This window comes from Pollachius pollachius (genome assembly GCF_949987615.1).
Source record: "Pollachius pollachius genome assembly, chromosome: 18".
Classification (NCBI taxonomy): Eukaryota; Metazoa; Chordata; class Actinopteri; order Gadiformes; family Gadidae; genus Pollachius; species Pollachius pollachius.
This window is the reverse complement of record NC_136951.1, coordinates 1,296,620-1,316,794: the sequence shown is the minus strand read 5'-3', so window position 1 is coordinate 1,316,794 and position 20,175 is coordinate 1,296,620. Positions and strand designations below refer to the sequence as shown.

At 48.6% G+C, this 20,175-nt stretch overlaps 1 protein-coding gene across 3 annotated transcripts; it reads left to right on the top strand.

The window, feature by feature from the left end:
* The first annotated feature begins 2,490 nt into the window (after positions 1 to 2,490).
* Positions 2,491 to 12,968, top strand: LOC307089443 (uncharacterized protein). 3 transcript variants are annotated; one of them, XM_079755733.1, is made up of 15 exons: positions 2,491 to 2,583; positions 2,758 to 2,874; positions 3,030 to 3,146; positions 3,274 to 3,396; positions 3,471 to 3,587; positions 3,726 to 3,792; positions 3,945 to 4,173; positions 6,054 to 7,881; positions 8,257 to 8,430; positions 9,179 to 9,352; positions 10,108 to 10,281; positions 11,242 to 11,415; positions 11,592 to 11,638; positions 12,119 to 12,665; positions 12,780 to 12,968. In XM_079755733.1, exons 1-15 carry the CDS (start codon positions 2,501 to 2,503, stop codon positions 12,940 to 12,942), a joined length of 4,134 nt encoding a protein of 1,377 aa, XP_079611859.1. In that variant the 5' UTR covers positions 2,491 to 2,500; the 3' UTR covers positions 12,943 to 12,968. The 3 variants fall into 3 exon arrangements, with proteins under 3 accessions (XP_079611859.1, XP_079611861.1, XP_079611860.1); XM_079755735.1 differs by lacking the exon at positions 10,108 to 10,281; XM_079755734.1 differs by lacking the exon at positions 12,780 to 12,968 and having other exon boundaries at positions 12,119 to 12,733.
* Positions 12,969 to 20,175: the final 7,207 nt, after the last annotated feature.

Here is a 20,175-nt window from a genome sequence, read left to right as displayed (position 1 = left end):
AGAGATGAATAATGTTGTGACTCCATTGAGATCCAGATTGAATGTGGAGAATGTGTCGGCTTTGATGTTCATTAAGCTGGTTGGCCCTCCTCTCAAATCTTGGAAGCCTACCAGGTTTGTCAGAAAGTGGGTGGCAACCAGAAGGTCAGCTGATCACTTGGCCTGTAGGAAAAGGGAAAGTAATGATGTGGTATCTCCATATCAGACCATATGGGAGGTGATGAATTAGATGCACATGATGCAGTGTAAATAGAAAATGTAGTAACAAAGGGATTACCATTGCCCATTATTTGTTCAAATGTTTGTTTTCATCCATGTCAATGTACCTTAAAGACATATTGTTTTTGTTGTTTGTTTTTGTGAAAATAAATTCAGCTCTTAATGTGACCTCATCAAACACACTCAAAATCTACAGTGTACATATTAAGCAACATATGAAAAATGCTAATTTCTTTAATGTACTAATATAACGACTATCATGGATTTTTTTTTTGCAACCTCAATTTTGGCTCCGGTACTCTGCGTATGGGGAGCGGCGGCCCCTCTGGATCAGAGCCCCCCCACATATAAAATCCCAATTTAACCACTGGTTGTAAGTAAGTGTTTTGTTTTACTCGTGCAGATCCTGCTGTACAAATCACAAATATACCTTTGAAAGAGACCAATGTGTTTGGCCTGTCTTTCAGGTGTGTTGCTCCGAAATGTAAATGTAATGTTATAATTTTATTATTTGTATATATTTGATGTGTATACAGCAGAACCGGTTGACGTGACATGTGATCCTGCTGTACAAATCACAAATATACCTTTGAAAGAGACCAATGTGTTCAGCCTGTCTTTGAGTCCTTTAGACCCAATCACAACCGTTACACCTGTGCAAATATTCAAATTAGCCATGTACGCCAAACAGAAGATAGACGCAATGTAATAACTTATTGTTGTGCATAGGTAGGCCTACTGCAGGGGTAGTTGTGGTTGGTTGTGGTCTTAATGAAACAGCCTAGCCTTGGAGTTGGAGTAGTTGTCCAATCTGGCAACACTGCTGAACGTCCTCACGCTCCAGCGTCGACGCAAATCCATGAGACCAACTGAAAACGAAGCCGGTATGAACCTAAAACTGTGATTCTGAAGAAAGTTTAAATGATATCTAAAGTCCGTTCAGATATTATTGAATATAGAAGTGTGTAGATTTGTTAAATGGTTTGAACGAAGATAAACGGTTGAAAACCGATTTAGTTACGTCTTAAACAGTTGAAGTACCAGAGGAACGGCTCCGCCGTCCTCCCATTGACTCCCATGTTAAAAAAAGAAAGTGTTTTAAAAGTAGAATATCTTAAAAAGTATAAAAATCTGAAAAGAAGCGCGGGATTCCAAGCTATTCTGAACATTTTAAAATTGAAATGGAGTCTCTAGGTCAGGGCTGCCCAGTCCGGGGCCCGCCCCTTACCCACTGTATATATTATTGTTTTCCGCCATCAGCGCTCGGAATCTGCGCTCGCTCTCATTGAATATTATTTATTGGTGCACTTCCAGTCCTGACCCTAGAATAACATTGTGATACATTGATGGTAGGGTGGCGCTGTTGAACTCCTATCCTGTTCAGCCGCCTCCCACATATTTGACTAAATATACTGAAAAATTTAAATTTTGGCCCCGAGCCTCCCCACGATTACATTTTGGCCCTCCACTGGGAAGAATTTGGGCCCCCCTGCTCTAGGTGAACAATTAAGGAAGGAGATAGGTCCCAAAGTTTGTAGAGAATAACAAAGAGGAAAGAAAGAATAAAACTTATGAAGAACAATAGTTGAGTGCTGCATGCAGCACTCTCCTAATTATATTATATTATATTATATTATATTATATAGATATAGAGCTCCAGGACTCCGCAAACGGCAACAATCCCTTCTCCATGCGGTGGTTCAGTCTGACAGCTCATTGGTCAATGGGCAGCAGCGCATTCTGAAGGGACTGAAACAGAGGGGAAAAAGCTATTTCCAGCAAACATCGTCAAAAACATATTGTCTGGAACTCAAATACTATGTTTACTTGTTGGGAAAACACCATAATATGTCTCCTTTAATAAAGTATAATCCTTTGGTTTGACAACCCTGGACTAAATGTTCACATTATGTTTTAAGAATCTCTGGTACAGTAAAGTGACAGAATTCAGACTTTGTTCCAGTGGAGAAATTATTAACGTTCTTTACTTTTAATTGTACCGCAATTGTACCGTCTATTGTATATGTTTTTTGTGTTGTAGGTTAAGCACAGTTACAGTCTCCAAGGTGTTTAATTATTCATCTTTCATCTGCTGTACACATCTGTACTGTAGTGAGGGCAGTGTGGTTATGTTGTGGGGTTCATATTGATGGTCTATGACGTCCATAATGCTTTAGTGTGACTCAGTCACAATGATCTTCTCTCTTGATAAACAGCTAAAGTTCAGAAGGCAAATGAAGTGATGGATGAGTTGTGTTTGTGTCCAGGTCTCCAGTCTACTATGGATGAGGAGAGAGAGGAGGGGGGTCCTACCTCTAAGACCACTCTGTCTGGGGAACATGGCCGCCGGAGCAAAGCTAAGAGGTAAGGAGAGGATCTCTCTGTCTGTGACTGTTGTCCATCTCAGAGCTCAGCAGTGATACATCATGACATCATTAGTCTGAGTAAAAGCTGTGTGTGTCTGTGTGTGTGTGTGTGTGTGTGTGTGTGTGTGTGTGTGTGTGTGTGTGTGTGTGTGTGTGTGTATTTGTGTTGAAGCCAAGAGAAGCAGCAGAGAGCAGACTACCGTGGACCCAGCTGTGTCTCCATGAAGAGTGACCGCTCTATGCATACACCATTGAACTTTGAAGATGGACGCCCCTCCAGAGAGGAGAGGTAGGGGTTTTAAACAGACGATGAAAACAGACCAGTTGGTTTTTATCAGACTCTACTGATACTGATGTCTACAAGTCTGGGGAAATATAATTGTGTGTGTGTGTGTGTGTGTGTGTGTGTGTGTGTGTGTGTGTGTGTGTGTGTTTGTGTTGAAGCCAAGAGAAGCAGCAGAGAGCAGACTCCCCTGGACCCAGCTGTGTCTCCATGAAGAGTGACCGCTCTATGCATACACCATTGAACTTTGAAGATGGACGCCCCTCCAGAGAGGAGAGGTAGGGGTTTTAAACAGACGATGAAAACAGACCAGTTGGTTTTTATCAGACTCTACTGATACTGATGTCTACAAGTCTGGGGAAATATAATTGTGTGTGTGTGTGTGTGTGTGTGTTTGTGTTGAAGCCAAGAGAAGCAGCAGAGAGCAGACTCCCCTGGATCCAGCTCCAGCTGTGACTCCTTTGAGAGTGCCCCCCCTATGGAACATCCTGATAACTTTAAAGATGGAAACCAGTCTATTGAGAGGAGGTGAGGATTTATCAGAGATCATAAAGACACAACTTCTACCAAAAGTCCATAAATCCTGGTTTTTGTTTTTCTAGAAGAGCCAAGAAGGAGAGAGCAGACTCCCCTGGACCCAGCTGTGTCTCCATGAAGAGTGACCGCTCTAAGGGTATACCATTGAACTTTACAGATGGACGCCCCTCCAGAGAGGAGAGGTAGGACATTCAAACAGACGAGGAAAACGGACCAGTTGGTTGTTATCAGACTCTACTGATACTGATGTCTAAAAGTCTGGCGAAATATGATTGTGTGTGTGTGTGTGTGTGTGTGTGTGTGCCCGTGATCCCCCACAGACACCAGAAGAGGTCAAAGGTTACCAGCGCTCAGTCTCTACAGCAGCATCAAACAGAGCTGATCAAGGTGTGTAAATGTCCACCAAGACGTTTGACTTCAGCTCTCCATGGACATTAGAAAGCATCTCTTGTCCAGCGGGACGTGGATCCAGGACAGATGCTTCTGATGTCCTCAGTTAGTTCAGAGTTAAGTTCTCCTTGATGTTTGTTCTGTTCCAGAGAGCTGAGGAGAACGCACACGCTTTTCTAGACAAGGAGCTGAAGAAGCTCTGGAGGGATCTCTTCTCAGATTACCCACAATGCTCAGAGGGTCAGAGAGTGGAGGAGGAGGAGGTGGATGGTAAGAAGGAGGAGCAGAGGAGGCGCGCCATAGAGGGAGTGGTGGACATCACAAAGCTCTGCCTGATGGAGATGAACCAGGAGGAACTGGCCGACACACTGGGGGGCGGTAAGAGGCTCTTATCTTGAAAACAGAGAAGAAATACACATTTTGATGAGCAGTAGGAGATTATTATTTGTTCTCTTCAGACTAAATTACATAGTGTGAGACTTATACATTTCATACTTCTATGTGGAGACAATCTTTCCTCTTTGAGTTTTTCCTCTTTCAATTTTCCCTTCTTTGTTAAATGGTTTAATCCAGTATGTGGGGTTGTTGTGGGGCATCAGGTTAAATGGTTTGATCCGGATATGTAGGGTAATGGTGGGGGTCTCAGGTTAAAGAATGTTAAACATCATCATTACCAGCACCACATCACCCCCATTCTCGTCCAACTACACTGGCTCAGTGTCCAACACCGGATTGACCTTAAAACCCTTCTGCTCACCGACAAAGCCCTCCACAACGTGGCCCCCACTTATCTCCACGACCTCCTCCAGGAGAACAGGCCCTGCCGCTCCCTTCGTCATCCTCAGCTGGTCTTCACCGTCCGGACCTCCCGCCTCAGCACCGTGGGTGCAAGGGCTCTCAGCGCCGTGGGTACTAGGGCTCTCAGCACCGTGGGTGCTAGGGCTCTCAGCACCGTGGGTGCTAGGGCTCTCAGCACCGTGGGTGCTAGGGCTCTCAGCACCATGGGTGCTAGGGCTCTCAGCTGAACTGAAAGAGACGCCCTGACAACATTGAAATCCCTCCTCAAAACACATGTGTTCCCACTGGCCTGCTCGCTGTAATGACCCCCTACCATGGGTTCCCCTCGTATCCCCGTTGTGCTGCTGTTCTTACCCCCTCCTACCTGGGTCTCCTCACTGTTCTTACCCCCTCCTACCTGGGTCTCCTCACTGTTCTTACCCCCTCCTACCTGGGTCTCCTCACTGTTCTTACCCCCTCCTACCTGGGTCTCCTCACTGTTCTTACCCCCTCCTACCTGGATCTCCTCACTGTTCTTACCCCCTCCTACCTGGGTCTCCTCACTGTTCTTACCCCCTCCTACCTGGGTCTCCTCACTGTTCCTACCCCCTCCTACCTGGGTCTCCTCACTGTTCTTACCCCCTCCTACCTGGGTCTCCTCACTGTTCTTACCCCCTCCTACCTGGGTCTCCTCACTGCTGTTCTTACCCCCTCCTACCTGGGTCTCCTCACTGCTGTTCTTACCCCCTCCTACTTGGGTCTTATGTCTTGTTTTGATCATGCTGTTGGCGATGCAGCTCCTGCTGTTCTTGACCCTAGATTGTTTTATGAATTGTAAGGGGACCTTGGGTATCATAAAAGGTGCCTTGAAAAAAAAAGTTATTAAATGTAATTATTATTATTATTATTATTATTATTATTATTATTATTAATAATATTAAACGTAAGCTGCAGATCAACAGCAGAATAACTCTGTGGAAGAGATGCAACACTATCTTGTTATATCAGCATATCATTTTACACCAATTCACTATCATTATTATTATCATTAGACCAATCATATTGCTGTGGAAAAAACAAAGTCCTGAACATTTTGAATATGTAACATGCAGTCTTTGTCACGACCAGCTTCTCCGACCACAAGTTATGAAGCCACATTAACGTTAAACATTATACTGGTGACCAACAGCAGAACAACTCAGTGGAAGTGATGAAACCCTGTCTTGTTGTATCAGCATAGCAAATCACTTTACACTGATTCACTATCATTATTACTATCATTAGAACAATCATATTGCTGCGGAAATAATAGTCCTTACCATTTTGAATCTGTTGCATGCAGTCCTTCACAACCAGCTTTTCCGACCACCAAGTAATGAAGCCACTAAATATCATGAAGTTGGTAATTTAACAGGAAATATTGACCTGGTTCCACTGATCACCATCCACTAACTGATGTCATCTGTTGTTTTCTCATTTAGGATCTGATGCTGTCGATTGCAAGCATAAAATCAAGTCTCATTTGAAGAAGAAGTTCAGGTGTGTGTTTGAGGGAATCGCTAAAGCAGGAAAGCGAACAGATCTGAACGACTTCTACACAGAGATCTTCATCACAAAGAGAGGCAGTGGAGAGGTCAACAAGGAACATGAGGTCAGACTTATTGAAACAGCTTCCAGGAAACCAGCCAAGGAAGAAACACCAATCAGATGTGAAGACATCTTTAAACCCTTACCTGGAAACGATCATCCAATCAGGACAATAATGACAACTGGAGTGGCCGGCATTGGTAAAACCGTCTTAACACACAAGTTCATTCTGGACTGGGCTGAAGGGAAAACCAACCAGGACATACACTTCACATTTCTCCTCACTTTCAGAGAGCTGAATTTACTGAAAAGGAAAGAGTTTAGCTTGGTGGAACTTCTTCATCACCTCTTTAGTGAGACCAAAGAAGCAGGAATCTGCAGATTCGACCGGTTCCAAGTTGTCTTCATCTTGGATGGTCTGGATGAGTGTCGACTTCCTCTGGACTTCCAGAACAACCCGATATGGAATGATGTCACAAAGTCCACCTCGGTGGACGTGCTGCTGACAAACCTCATCAGGGGCGACCTGCTTCCCTCTGCTCGCATTTGGATAACCACACGCCCTGCGGCAGCCAATCAGATCCCTGCTGAGTGTGTTGACATGGTGACAGAGGTGAGGGGGTTCACCGACCAACAGAAGGAGGAGTACTTCAGGAAGAGATTCAGAGAGGAGACGCTGGCCACCACAATCATCTCCCACGTCAAGAAATCAAGAAGCCTCCACATCATGTGTCACATCCCAGTCTTCTGTTGGATCACTGCTTCAGTTCTGGAAGACATCTTCAAAAAATCCCAGATCGAAGAGATGCCCAAGACCGTGACTCAGATGTACAGCCACTTCCTGAGGGTTCAGTCCATACAGGGGGACAGGAAGTACCATGGGAGGGCTGAAACAGATCCGGACTGGAGTTTAGAGAGCAGGGAGATCATTGTTTCTCTTGGAAAACTTGCTTTTAACCAGCTGGAGAAAGGGAACGTGATCTTCTACGAGGCAGATATGGCAGAGTGTGACATCAATATCAGAGCAGCCTCAGTGTACTCAGGAGTGTTCACCCAGATCTTTAAAGAGGAGTGTGGGCTGTACCAGGACAAGGTGTTCTGCTTTGTCCATCTGAGCATCCAGGAGTTTCTGGCTGCCCTTTATGTCTTTCTGTCCTTCATCGATACTGGTGTCAATCTGCTCTCAGAAGAACCACCAACCTCCAGGAAAGATAAACTCCTCTTCTACCAGAGTGCTGTGGACAAGGCCTTACAGAGTGAGAACGGACACCTGGACTTGTTCCTCCGCTTCCTCCTGGGCCTCTCTCTGGAGACCAATCAGATTGTCCTACGCGGTCTGCTGGGACAGAAAAAAAGATCACTGACCACTCAGATTAAAACAGGTCTGTTGCGACTGACAGGAAGCAGCTCACAGACCAATAAGGGAACAGTGTCTTACATCAAGGAGAACATAAAAGGAGACCTATCTCCAGAGAGAAGCATCAATCTGTTCCACTGTCTGAATGAGCTGAACGACTGTTCTCTAGTGAAGGAGATCCAACAGTACCTGACATCAGGAAGTCTCTCCGGAGAATCTCTCTCCCCTGCTCAGTGGTCAGCTCTGGTCTTCATCTTACTGACATCAGAAGAGGAGCTCGACGTGTTTGACCTGAAAAAATACTCTGCTTCAGAAGATGGTCTTCTCAGGCTGCTGCCAGTGGTCAAAGCCTCCAAAATATCTCTGTAGGTTCACTAATAACATGTATTACAATACACACTACACAATATAAATACAACTGGAATATGAGGTTAAAATAATATGAAAAAGATTTCTGTAGGTTCATTACAACATGTATTACTATTCTGCTCATAACAGAATAAACATACTAGCTATAATAATATACAAAACATCTCTGTAGGTGTCCTATTAACGTGTAATGTATTATAGTATACAAAAGAGAATATTCAGAAAAATAGAATATAGGAGTATTCATTTATACATCTAATTATTTAGTTTTTTTTTGTTCAACTAATAACATTCCTTCATTATTGAATAACTTAAAGATGTATGTTATTTTAATCACAGTTCCTGACATGTTCTCTTTATTTTGGGTAAAGGCTGAAGGGCTGTCATCTGTCAGAGAGATGCTGTGAAGCTCTGGCCTTAGTTCTCAGCTCCAACTCCTCTAGTCTGAGAGAGCTGGACCTGAGTACCAATGATCTGCAGGATTCAGGAGTGAAGCTGCTCTCTGCTGGACTGGGGAGTCCACACTGTACACTGGAAACTCTCTGGTCAGTTTTACCCAATGGTCAAACAGTTACACCACAAGGTTCAATATCAGAAGACATTTAACAGATTTACCTCCATAAAAGTGCATACATAAAGTGAAGCAGCAAGCAACTGACTTCCCTAAGCGCGCAAATGCTTTCTTAGTTCTTGTGCTCGCAAGGTGTTTTCCTGATTGCTATGATATTTATTCTCCTCTAAACACAATATGCATAATATTTGAATAAAACTTCTAATTATACGCAAAGCAATGCTTTAGATGAACTAATAACATGTATTACAATACATTACATAATACTGCAACAAAAACTAATATTAATAAAAAAAATGATTTCCAAACACAGCAAATCAATTTTAAATGGACTGCATTAATATAGCTCTTTTCTAACCTTTGGCCACCCAAAGCGCTTTACAATATTGCCTCACATTCACGCACACATTCACACACCAACCGCGGAGTCAGCCATGCAAGGCGACAGCCAGCTCGTCGGGAGCAGTTAGGGTCAGGTGCCTTGCTCAAGCACACCTCAACACTCAGCTAGGAGGAGCGGGGATTGAACCAGCAACCTCCAGGTTACCAGCCAACCCGCTATTCCCTCCTGAGCTACTGCCGCCTCTTCACAACAAATTTCATATAGTTATACATTTTACACCCAATATTGAATAACCACAATTTCTTCAATATGTAATAAGTTTACGATGTAAGTTATTTTAATCACAGTTCCTAACCTGTTCTCTTTATTTTGGGTAAAGGCTGAAGGGCTGTGATCTGTCAGAGAGATGCTGTGAAGCTCTGGCCTCAGTTCTCAGCTCCAACTCCTCTAGTCTGAGAGAGCTGGACCTGAGTACCAATGATCTGCAGGATTCAGGAGTGAAGCTGCTCTCTGCTGGACTGGGGAGTCCACACTGTACACTGGAAACTCTCAGGTCAGTTTTACCCAATGGTCAAACAGTTACACCACAAGGTTTAATATCAGAAGATATTTAACAGATTTACATCCATAAAAGTGCACACATAAAGTGAAGCAGCAAGCAACTGACATCCCTAAGCACACAAATAATGTCTTAGTTCTCGTGCTCGCAAAGTGTTTTCCTGATCGCTATGATATTTATTCTCCTCAAAACACAATATACATAATGTTGGAATAAAACTTCTAATTATATACATGACATCGCTTTAGATGAACTAATAAAATGTATTACAATAATATACATACAACTGCAACAAAAAGTAATATTAATATACAAAAATGGTTTTCAAACATTGCAAAAGAAATGTACTGCATTTAAGTAGCGCTTTTCTAACGATTGGCCACCCAAAGCGCTTTACAATATTGCCACGCACACCCACGCACACACGCACACACACGCTCACACCGACGGCGGAGTCAGCCATGCAAGGCGACAGCCAGCTCGTCGGGAGCAGTTAGGGTCAGGTGCCTTGCTCAAGCACACCTCAACACTCAGCTAGGAGGAGCGGGGATTGAACCAGCAACCTCCAGGTTACCAGCCAACCCGCTATTCCCTCCTGAGCTACTGCCGCCTCTTCACAACAACTTTCATATAGTTATACATTTTAGACCCAATAATTAATCACTACAATTTCTTCATTATGTAATAAGTTGAAGATGTAAGTTATTTTAATCACAGTTCCTAACCTGTTCTCTTTATTTTGTGTGAAGGCTGAAGGGCTGTGATCTGTCAGAGAGATGCTGTGAAGCTCTGGCCTCAGTTCTCAGCTCCAACTCCTCTAGTCTGAGAGAGCTGGACCTGAGTACCAATGATCTGCAGGATTCAGGAGTGGAGCTGCTCTCTGCTGGACTGGGGAGTCCACACTGTACACTGGAAACTCTCAGGTCAGTTTTCAGCCTCTTCAAACTGGGTCTTGGGGTTGTTTAATATGTAAGGGATGGTCCACGACTAGTTGGACCGTTATCGAAAAGAACACACAAGACGGTATGCATGTTATATGTTATGTAGCTCTGGCCAGCTGATGTGAGGGTTAGGGGTTGACCTGTTAACTACTAGTATGTTATGTATGTTATATGTTATGTAGCTCTGGCCAGCTGATGTGAGGGTTAGGGGTTGACCTGTTAACTACTAGTATGTTATGTATGTTATATGTTATGTAGCTCTGGCCAGCTGATGTGAGGGTTAGGGGTTGACCTGTTAACTACTAGTATGTTATGTATGTTATATGTTATGTAACTCTGGTCAGCAGATGTGAGCTGAGGAGTTGTCATTAGTGTAGACATGGGGATGAGGCTTTAGCTGTGCTGTGATCTAAATATAATGTACACCTCACCATAGAACATCACTGGCCGTGGTAAAGTGAATCATATTGAACATTAAAGATGGACTTTATTAACTTCACATTAGTTTGGTGTAGTGCTGCTCATGTCCGATGCCTTTCTGTTGCTCTTTTGCCTGCTGACAAAACTCTCCCTTTTTCTACACAATGTTAGAACCTGTGAAGAAACGGTCTCAGTGTACCAAACACAGCGGACTTCTCCTGACTCTAACCAAACAATATCTCATTGAGTTGTAGCTATTGAGAAAGGAGCATTTGTTTATGATCCTGTTTCACATCCAAGTGAAGGAAGTTCTGATGTCTGTGATGATGTCATCTCCCAACTTCCTCTTCCTGTTCTCCTTGTCCTCCAAATGGAATGAATACACTTTATAAATGTGGTTACTTTAGTATGAACTGCTCTCAACCAGAATAAATATAATAAAGTGTGTGTGTGTGTGTGTGTGTGTGTGTGTGTGTGTGTGTGTGTGTGTGTGTGTGTGTGTGTGTGTGTGTGTGTGTCTAGCTTGTCTGGCTGCCTGGTCACACAGGAAGGCTGTGCTTCTCTGGCCTCAGCGCTGAGCTCCAACCCCTCCCATCTGAGAGAGCTGGACCTGAGCTACAATCACCCAGGAGACTCTGGAGCTGCGCTGCTCTCTGCTGGACTGGAGGATCCACGCTGGAGACTGGACACTCTCAGGTATGGAGAGGACAGCTCACCACTCAGGGACAATGTCTCCTACGAGGATTCAAGCCGCTGCTAGATGAAGTGGTTTGAAGAGGCAGCTGTCACTGATGTTGTGTAGAACGTGATGAGATGGCCGATGATGAAGGTGAATGTTTCAACATGCTGCTCTCACTTTGTTTCCCCCCCAGTGTGGAGCACGGTGGAGTGTGGAGGCTGAAACCAGCTCTAAAGAAGTGTAAGTGTCTGTTTGATTCATCACATCACACACTCACTACTGAGATGGAAAGTCCATCCACACAGCAGGAAGTGAGATCAGATCCTACTGGGAATGAGGATGATGGCTGACATCATGTATCTTCCATATATTAATACTGTCCAATCATCATGAAGATAACATCTGGGCTCGGGGGAGGGGGGGGGAGATGGGGCTGAGGGTCCACACACACACACACACACACACACACACACACACACACACACACACACACACACACACACACACACACACACAAAGGGTGCTGAGGGGAGGGTCTGGGCTCGGGGGGGGGGGGGGGGGGGGGGGGGGGGGGTGAAGGCGGAGTCTGAAGCAATAGCGTTACTATAACATCACATGACCCCCCCCCCCCTCACATGTCATGTTCAGGAGAACAGTACCAGTGATGATGATGAGGATGAAGAGCGGTTCAGCAGCTCATCATGTCTGGTTCTCCCTCAGATGCCTGTGAACTCACCCTGGACCCCAACACGGCCCACAGACTCCTCTCTCTGTCTGAGGACAACAGGAAGGTGACGTGGGTTAGAGAGGACCTGTTGTATCCGGATCACCCAGAGAGATTTGACTCCTGGCCCCAGGTGTTGGGTAGAGAGGCTCTGACTGGCCGCTGTTACTGGGAGGTAGAGAGGGAAGGAGGTGTTTGGATAGGAGTGACATACAGAGGAATCACAAGGAGAGGAGGGGGTGGTGACAGCAGGCTTGGACGGAACAACAAGTCCTGGGGTCTTTTTTGTTATGATGGTGGTTACTCTGCCGTGTACAACGGTAGAGTAACAGTCCTCCCTCTCCCCCCCGCTGGCTCCACCAGAGTAGCAGTGTATCTGGACCGGCCTGCTGGCTCTCTGTCCTTCTACAGAGTGTCCCCAGGTGGAGGAGGGTCCTCAGACACACTGACACACCTCCACACCTTCTGGTCCTCCTTCACCCAGGAGGACCTCCTCCCTGGGGTCCTGGTAGGGGAGGGGTCCTCAGCGTCTCTCTGTCGGTTGTAGACACACACACACACACACACACACAAAGGGTGCTGGGTAGGGTCCTCGGGGGTCGGCGGGGCCTCAGTGTCTCTGAGTGGGAGTTGGGGGGGGGGTGAGGGTGTAGACAGACACACACACACACACACACACACACACACACACAGTGGGGTTCTGAGGGTCCCTGTGTTCTGGGTTAGGGGCCTCAGTGTCTCTGTGTCAGTTATAGTCTCTCTCTCTCTCTCTCTCTCTCAACACTCTCATATATTAACACACACGCGTGCACATACATAACACTTAATGCAGTACATGTATGTATGCATTACATAATGCATACATGACACAACCATGCGCCCACACACACACACACATGAAGGGTGTGTGAGGGGGGCTTGGGGTGGGGGGGGAGGGTGAGACACCCAATTACCAATTGGTCTCGCTCACTTCTCTCCTGTTCAAACTCAACTGGCAGAACCCTTGAGTCATGTGTGAGAGCATAGAAGAGGCCTCAGGTGAGCTCTGCTGTGTTGGAGATGAGCTGCTCTGGCCTGATCAGGATGGAGGTGGGATGCAGACTGATTTACATGTGTGGGATGGCTCAGCGGGTTGGGTGGCTCTATGTTTTCTCAGATAGTCCAAATGGCTCTGCCGTTTGTCCTTTCCGTTATTATGCTCTATGTGGTCATCGAGTTATCTCCCTGTGTGTTTCACCGGATGACCGACCCCCCAACCGACCCCCCCGGGGACTGACCCGATCTTGTTGCCCCCCCCCCCTCAGGGTAGCTGTGTTAGAGAGCCCACCCCGTCCCAAGGTCTGGTGCCCCAAACTCCCCAACGTTTCTAAGGCTAAGCCTTCCTCTGGGCCCTTTAATGTTGTTAGACTAACAGAACCACTTTTCTGCTGGGGACAGAGAGAGCTGTCAGAGAAAGGTGGAGCTTCACCGCCCAGCAGAGGGAGGTGTCTGGACAGTCCATTTCCTTTATTTTACAATTTAAAATCTGTTTTGGTTTAAGCATGAGTAAACTAATGAGTTTTTTATTTTTTAATTAGCCTACACCTGGTTTACTTGTGGTTGATGAGTATACTTTTTTATGTTTGCTATTGCCTTTTATGCTTCATTTTGTTGATTTAGATAATTGTTAGTTGTTTACCAGTAGATCCACTGAATTGTCATTTTAATGGGTGATCTTTAAACTATGTTTAATATGATGGAGAGGGAGGGATGTAGAATGTTGGTGTATTTTAATGCCTCTCTGTGTTCACATCTCTTAGTCTAGGACCAGGCCAGTGCCTCTCCTACTGTACGAGGTGTTATTTCCAACATTCCATTCCATCATTTGTGATGTCCCAACAAGGACGAACCAACCCGGTCGTCTGGGACATAGCCAGGGCCGCCATATACCTTATCAAGGGAGACACTGTTATTTTGTTATTCACGCTTTCTTTCCTATAATACTGGCCTCAAACCTTTGGTTCGGTGAGAAGAGGGATCGACAGCCAAGGAGCACGTCTGGAGACTGTTCCTCACCTCCTACACTGAGACTATCCCACCTAAATCTGTACCTGTGCTGTATTACATCCTCCAATAAACCTGCTATTCAACCCTCTGACCCAACCTGGCAAGTTGATTTGGTTTCCACTTCAAGAATTACTACTACGAGGGAGAAATACACAACGCAGTCTTTACAAACAGTTTAGAAATGAGCAGAAATCGAACACATATAGATCTGTTTCACCTTCACCTCATTTATAATCTTTCTATTTTTTTTGGCCTAAGGGAAGCTTTTTTTGCAGTCAGTTCAGCTGAACATTTAACTGTATTACAGTAACAAATAAGTTACATTTTTGAACTTGTGCACTGATTTAATCATTAAATCCCCTGAAAAAACATTCTCTTACTGTAGTGTTTTTCATTTTACTTATCAGTGCAATTACTTTACTGTGAGTTTTGCCAAAATTGGTAACATTGGTGTATTTTCAGAACTTCAACAGTGTTGCAGTATCAACTATAGGTGTACAGCATGACTCTGTGGGATTGTGAGTTTAGCCCATTGAAGCTCATTGGATAGACAAATATGCATTGTATCCTATCGAGATACAATTGTGTCAATGCAATATTGATGTGATAGATTCACAGTATTGTATTAAAATATGGCAAGAATATTTATACTGTATGTACCACATAATTGCAACTTTAAAAAAGACGTTTTTTCTAAACAATTGTATACATTTGAATATGTAACATGGCCTCATAAAGTCAAAACAAAGGTAAACAGTATTTTGATGGAAGTGTTTTAAATGTATCACACAAGTGTTTAATTGATGCTCTCTAATAGATATTCATATGATCATTGTGTTTCTCGTTTTGGTTGAAAAAATTCTGTTTTGAGATGAGAAAAAATGGTATTGAGTGCTGTGGTTCATTTTGAAAGAGATTTGTGGAGTTTTGACAAAATGGTAAACTCTTTTCAGATTTGTCCTTAGCGTTTTGAGAAATTGAGCTATAGTTTCAGAAAACGTGTTTAAACAATTGAGAAAATCTGTCAGAAAAGCTTCCTGCTTGTTCAGAACACCGCTGATAGACTCCTAGAGCCCTATTTTAGCGGTTTGAAACGCAAGTGAGAAGCGCAAAACGGAAGTAGCTTTGTGGGCGGGGCTCTGCCTCTGTTGCTATTATAATGGTGGATACATTAGTCTTCCGCACGACGCATATCTAAAAAGGGTTGCCCTGAAGTAGCCTCAGCTCCCGTAGGTGTGGTTTGGGCCTAACGTGCAATAAACCAATGAGAGTGCCGTCTCCCATCCCCTTTAAGAGCCATGAGCACATTTGAACCTGATGAGTTGATATTTTCGATTTCCCCTCTACCTGCTCTGACCCGGTCTCTCTCTCTCTCTCTCTCTCTCTCATCCTCCCAGCTGGAGCAGGATGAATGGGGGCCCTGACTTTGGCCCCGCCTCCTTCGTGCCCTCCTGGGGCGCCATGGTAACGGGGGCGTGTCACTTCCTGTTCACCTTCAACGTAAACCAATCAGCACCAAGGAGCAGGAGGACTGCACCGGGCTGGACCTCAGGGAGCTGGGGAGACCCCCAAGGACCAGGACCAGATACAGGGGGGTTAGATAGTCTCCATCTGGGGGGGGGAGGTACCAGGACCAGATACAGGGGGGTTAGATAGTCTTCATCTGGGGGGGGGGAGGTACCAGGACCAGATACAGGGGGGTTAGATAGTCTTCATCTGGGGGGGAGGTACCAGGACCAGATACAGGGGGGTTAGATAGTCTTCATCTGGGGGGGGGGAGGTACCAGGACCAGATACAGGGAGGTTAGATAGTCTTCATCTGGGGGTTAGGGCCCCCTTGGGGTCCGCCCCGGGGCGTGTGTGCGGTGGGAGCCCCCCTGACCCCCCCCAGAAGGTGCAGGCTCTGGGCTGGTACCTGGAGGAGCCCCAGCTGGCCCAGGTCTCCACCAACCTGCTGGACTACCAGGTCACAGCCCTCCACCCCGTCTACGAGGCCGTCTGCGGCCGCGCTCAGGTCAGGGCTCCTCCTGGGGCTGTGCTGCCATGTTCCAGTACTGGGAGTACTGCACAGCGTCACTGGATTGTGTAGTCCAGTGTTGTGTACTGGACGGCCTCACCTTAGCAAGCCAACTGAAACCACTGTAGATAGAAAACGTATTCTTTCCTCTTCATGTTCCCCTTCCTGTCTTCCTCCCAATTTACTTCCTCTCTTCCTCCCAACGTACTTCCTGTCCTTCTCCCCATGTACTTCCTGTCCTCCTCCTCATGCACTTCCTGTCCTCCTCCCACCCCAGAGGGAGACCACGCCCACCTCAGAGAGGAGGCCAAGCCCACCTCAGAGGAAGGCCCCGCCCATCTTTGAGCTGCTGGGCCATCGGAGGTCACAGACTTTTGGTCGACCAATCATGTTGCCGGGGGCGGGATCTGTATGAGTGACATGGAACTGGAAACCAGCGGAGAGGCAGAACCAGTCCCAGTATGAGAGCACTTAACCAACCCTACTGAATGACACTATGGAGACCTGACCTGATGACTAGTGGCTAACTAGCTGTGGCTAACTGGCTGTGGCTAACTGGCTGTGGCTAACTAGCAGTTGCTAACTGACTGTGGCTAACTAGCTGTGGCTAACTAGCTGTCTCTCTCTGCAGGTCATCAGTAAACAAGGACTGGACTCTCTGGGACTGTCCAACCCCAAGGAGAGAGTCATTGAGTTGGTTATAGTGCGCACACACACACACACACCACACACACACACGGAAATAGACACACACACACACTCACATAGACACACACACATACACAGTGTGGCATCCCGCCCCTTAAACCTCGGCCCGGGCGGGTCCGAGAATCAGTGGTGGACGGGGTATACCGCCGCCACCTACCAACCGGTGGCAGAGAGCACCACGTCTCTCCCCCCAATCAGCGAGATGGGGAACACCTGGCCGCAGGGAGGAGAAAGCCCCGGAGCCATCTTAAAAAGGACCACAGAGCGGGAGACCGGAGAAGAGCGACACAAAGGGATAACTCGACACGCCCGCGGACTAGAGGCTCACGGAGTCCCTAGATCGAGTACCTGTATTTCAGATTCTTGTTGAATAAATGCAGAGTGCGGCTTAACCCTTGTTCAACGTGTGATTCGTACCTGAAACCTGGCACATTGGGAAGCGGGCTACCACATATGGTGGAGAATGCAGGCAGTCTGAAGGACCCCACTACACCACCAGTCCGGCATGCAGAACCCGGACGGAACCGCGGCGACGGCCGCCCAGCAACAGCAGCGGGAGACCTCGGAGAGCATTGCCCTGCTCCGCGAGGCCGTACTGCGGCTCACCCAGCACGCCGTCCGCGCCGCCCCGACCGCTGCCCCTGCCAGCCGGCTCACCAAGCTGGGGCCCGACGACGACGTGGAGGCGTACCTGGAGGTCTTTGAGCGGACCGCCCAGACGGAAGGCTGGCCAGAGGAGCAGTGGGCCCATATTGTGGCCCCGTTCCTCACCGGGCCTTCCCAGCAGGCGAGCCAGGACCTACCGGCGGAGACTGCCGGACAGTACCCCGCCCTCAAACAGGCGATCCTGGCGTACTACGGTCACAACCTCGCGGCTCGCATGCAACGCGTCCATGACTGGTGATTCGACGTCCGGGGCGCCGTACGGACGCAGATCGCCCAGCACAGTTGACTGGTGAAGCGGTGGCTGGCAACAGGAGAAGGACCCAGCCCTATCGACAGGCTGATAATAGACAACACCCTTCGTCGGCTCCCGCCGGACGCCCGACGGGTGCTGGCACACCACCATCCCGACACAGTGGATGACCTGGTCCGACAGCTGGAGAACTGGCAGGTGGCCCAGCACCTGAGCGCCAGAACCGGAACACCCCACGACTCGTCAAGACCCGCCGAGACCAATGGGGACACACGACCGGGGCCCCGGCACCCTCCCCCGACCCGCCGAGCGGGATGCAGGAGAGTCGCGAGGGGAGGCGCTGCTACGAGTGCGGCCAGCCCAGCCATCTCGCCCGCTACTGCCCGGGAGACCGAGACACGTCGATGCCGTCGGCCTACGCGGACAAGGGGACGGGCCGACCCTGCATGCTGGCGACCTGTTGGGCGCAGGGGACGTCCGGAAGCCTGACCATACCGGCGCGGGTTATGAATCGGGACACGCAGGCCCTTTTGGACACCGGCAGCATGGTCACCCTCCTCCGCCCCGACTTGGCGGGCGGAAGGGAAGGGGAACCCGCCTGCGTGCACGGGGATACCCGAACTTACGAAACCTGCCACGTGGTCGTCCGGACCCCACACGGGGTTCATGGCTCGGGCGGGGATCGTACCCCACCTCCTGGTGCCGCTACTGATCAGAAGGGACTGCCCGATCTTCCACCGGCTGTGGGACCCGGCGCGAGAAATCCGGAGCCGGAGAGAACCTCCCCGCGGAGGGGCGAGGGGAGCTCGGCAGGCCTACGGGGCCACCAGGCTCCCGTCATCCCCCGGAGAGCTGACGGTGGAGGACCAGGAGTCCGAGGGGAACGGACCCTCCCCACCGGGGTCCCCGCTCCACACAGGAAGATGACCCGTCCGGACCGGGTCACCGGAACCTTCCCCCGACACCCCGGAAACCCTCACGGCACCCGAGCAGCTAGATCCCCCGGAGGAGCCGGAGAGTTCCCCCCTCACCGAGTTCTCGGACTTCTTGCCGGGGAGGGGGGAAGGCTCGGCCCGACCCGGCCAGTTTGCCACCACCCAGCTCCAAGACGAGGCCATGAAACATGCCTGGAGGCACGTATTGGTCCACGACGGACAGACCCGAGACTCGGTGAGTCACCTCCCGCACCCACACTTCAGCACAAAGAGGGAGCAGTTAGTGGTGCCCCACACATACGTCAGCAAGGTGCTGTTCATGGCCCACACCCACCTCCTCGGAGCCCATCTGGGCATGGACAAGACCTGGGAACGGGTCTTCGCGAGATTCTATTGGCCGGGGGTAAAGAGGGATGTCGAGCGTCACTGTCAGGGATGTCCCGAGTGCCAGAGGGTAGCGCCTCGGCCACAGTCAGAAACCCCCTTATCCCCATGCCGATCATAGAAACTCCCTTCGAATGAAAAACACTGGACATTGTGGGGCCCCTTCCCAAGACCAGCTGGGGACACGATACATCCTGGTACTGGTGGACTACGCCACCCGGTACCCCGAGGCGCTACCCCTGCGCGCAGGCACCGTGGAGGCGGTCGCCCGGGAGCTAATGCTACTGTTTAGTCGGGTAGGGATAGCCAAGGAGGTGTTAACGGATCAGGGCTCCTGCTTCATGTCCTGTGTAATGAAAGAATTACTCAGACTCCTGCAGGTAAAGCAGCTTCGGACCTCAGTCTGCCATCCCCAGACGGATTGCCTGGTGGAGCGGTTCAACAAGACCCTGAAGCAGATGCTCAAAAAGGCCATGGACCTGGACGGTAAGAACTGGGACCAGCTGTTACCACACATATTGTTTGCCGTATGGGAGGTCCCCCGGCGTCCACCAGATTCTCCCCCTTCGAGCTGCTGTACGGACGAAGGCCCCGCGGCATCCTGGAAATAGCCAAGGAGGCATGGGAGAGCCAGCCATCCCCCCACCGCACCACCCTGGACCATGTGGAACAGGTGAGGGACCGCATGGCCCAGGTGTGGCCCATCGTCCAGGTACACCTCCGGCAAGCCCAGCAGGCCCAGGCGAGGGTCTACAACCGGGGAGCCCAGCTGCAAACCTTCCAGCCTGGGGATCTGGTCCTGGTCCTGGTCCCCACGGCGGAATGTAGGTTCCTTGCGAAGTGGCAGGGACCCCATGAGGTGGTTCAACGTGTGGGGGAGGTAAACTACCGGGTTAGACAACCAGGGAGGCGAAAGCCTACCCAAATATACCACATTAACATTTTGAAGCAGTGGAGGGGGGGGGGGTGGACCCCTGACCCTGCTCCCCTGGCGCTGGCGGCCCGACGCGAGATCCCAGAGGTCCCGGTGGGAGAGGACCTCAGCCC

Coding starts and splice junctions, on each gene's coding strand:
- LOC307089443 (XM_079755733.1), top strand. CDS start 2,501: ATGGATGAGGAGAGAGAGGAGGGGGGTCCTACCTCTAAGACCACTCTG. Junction 7,882..8,256: donor AAAGCCTCCAAAATATCTCT/GTAGGTTCACTA, acceptor TTTTGGGTAAAG/GCTGAAGGGCTGTCATCTGT. Junction 11,416..11,591: donor TGGAGACTGGACACTCTCAG/GTATGGAGAGGA, acceptor TTTCCCCCCCAG/TGTGGAGCACGGTGGAGTGT.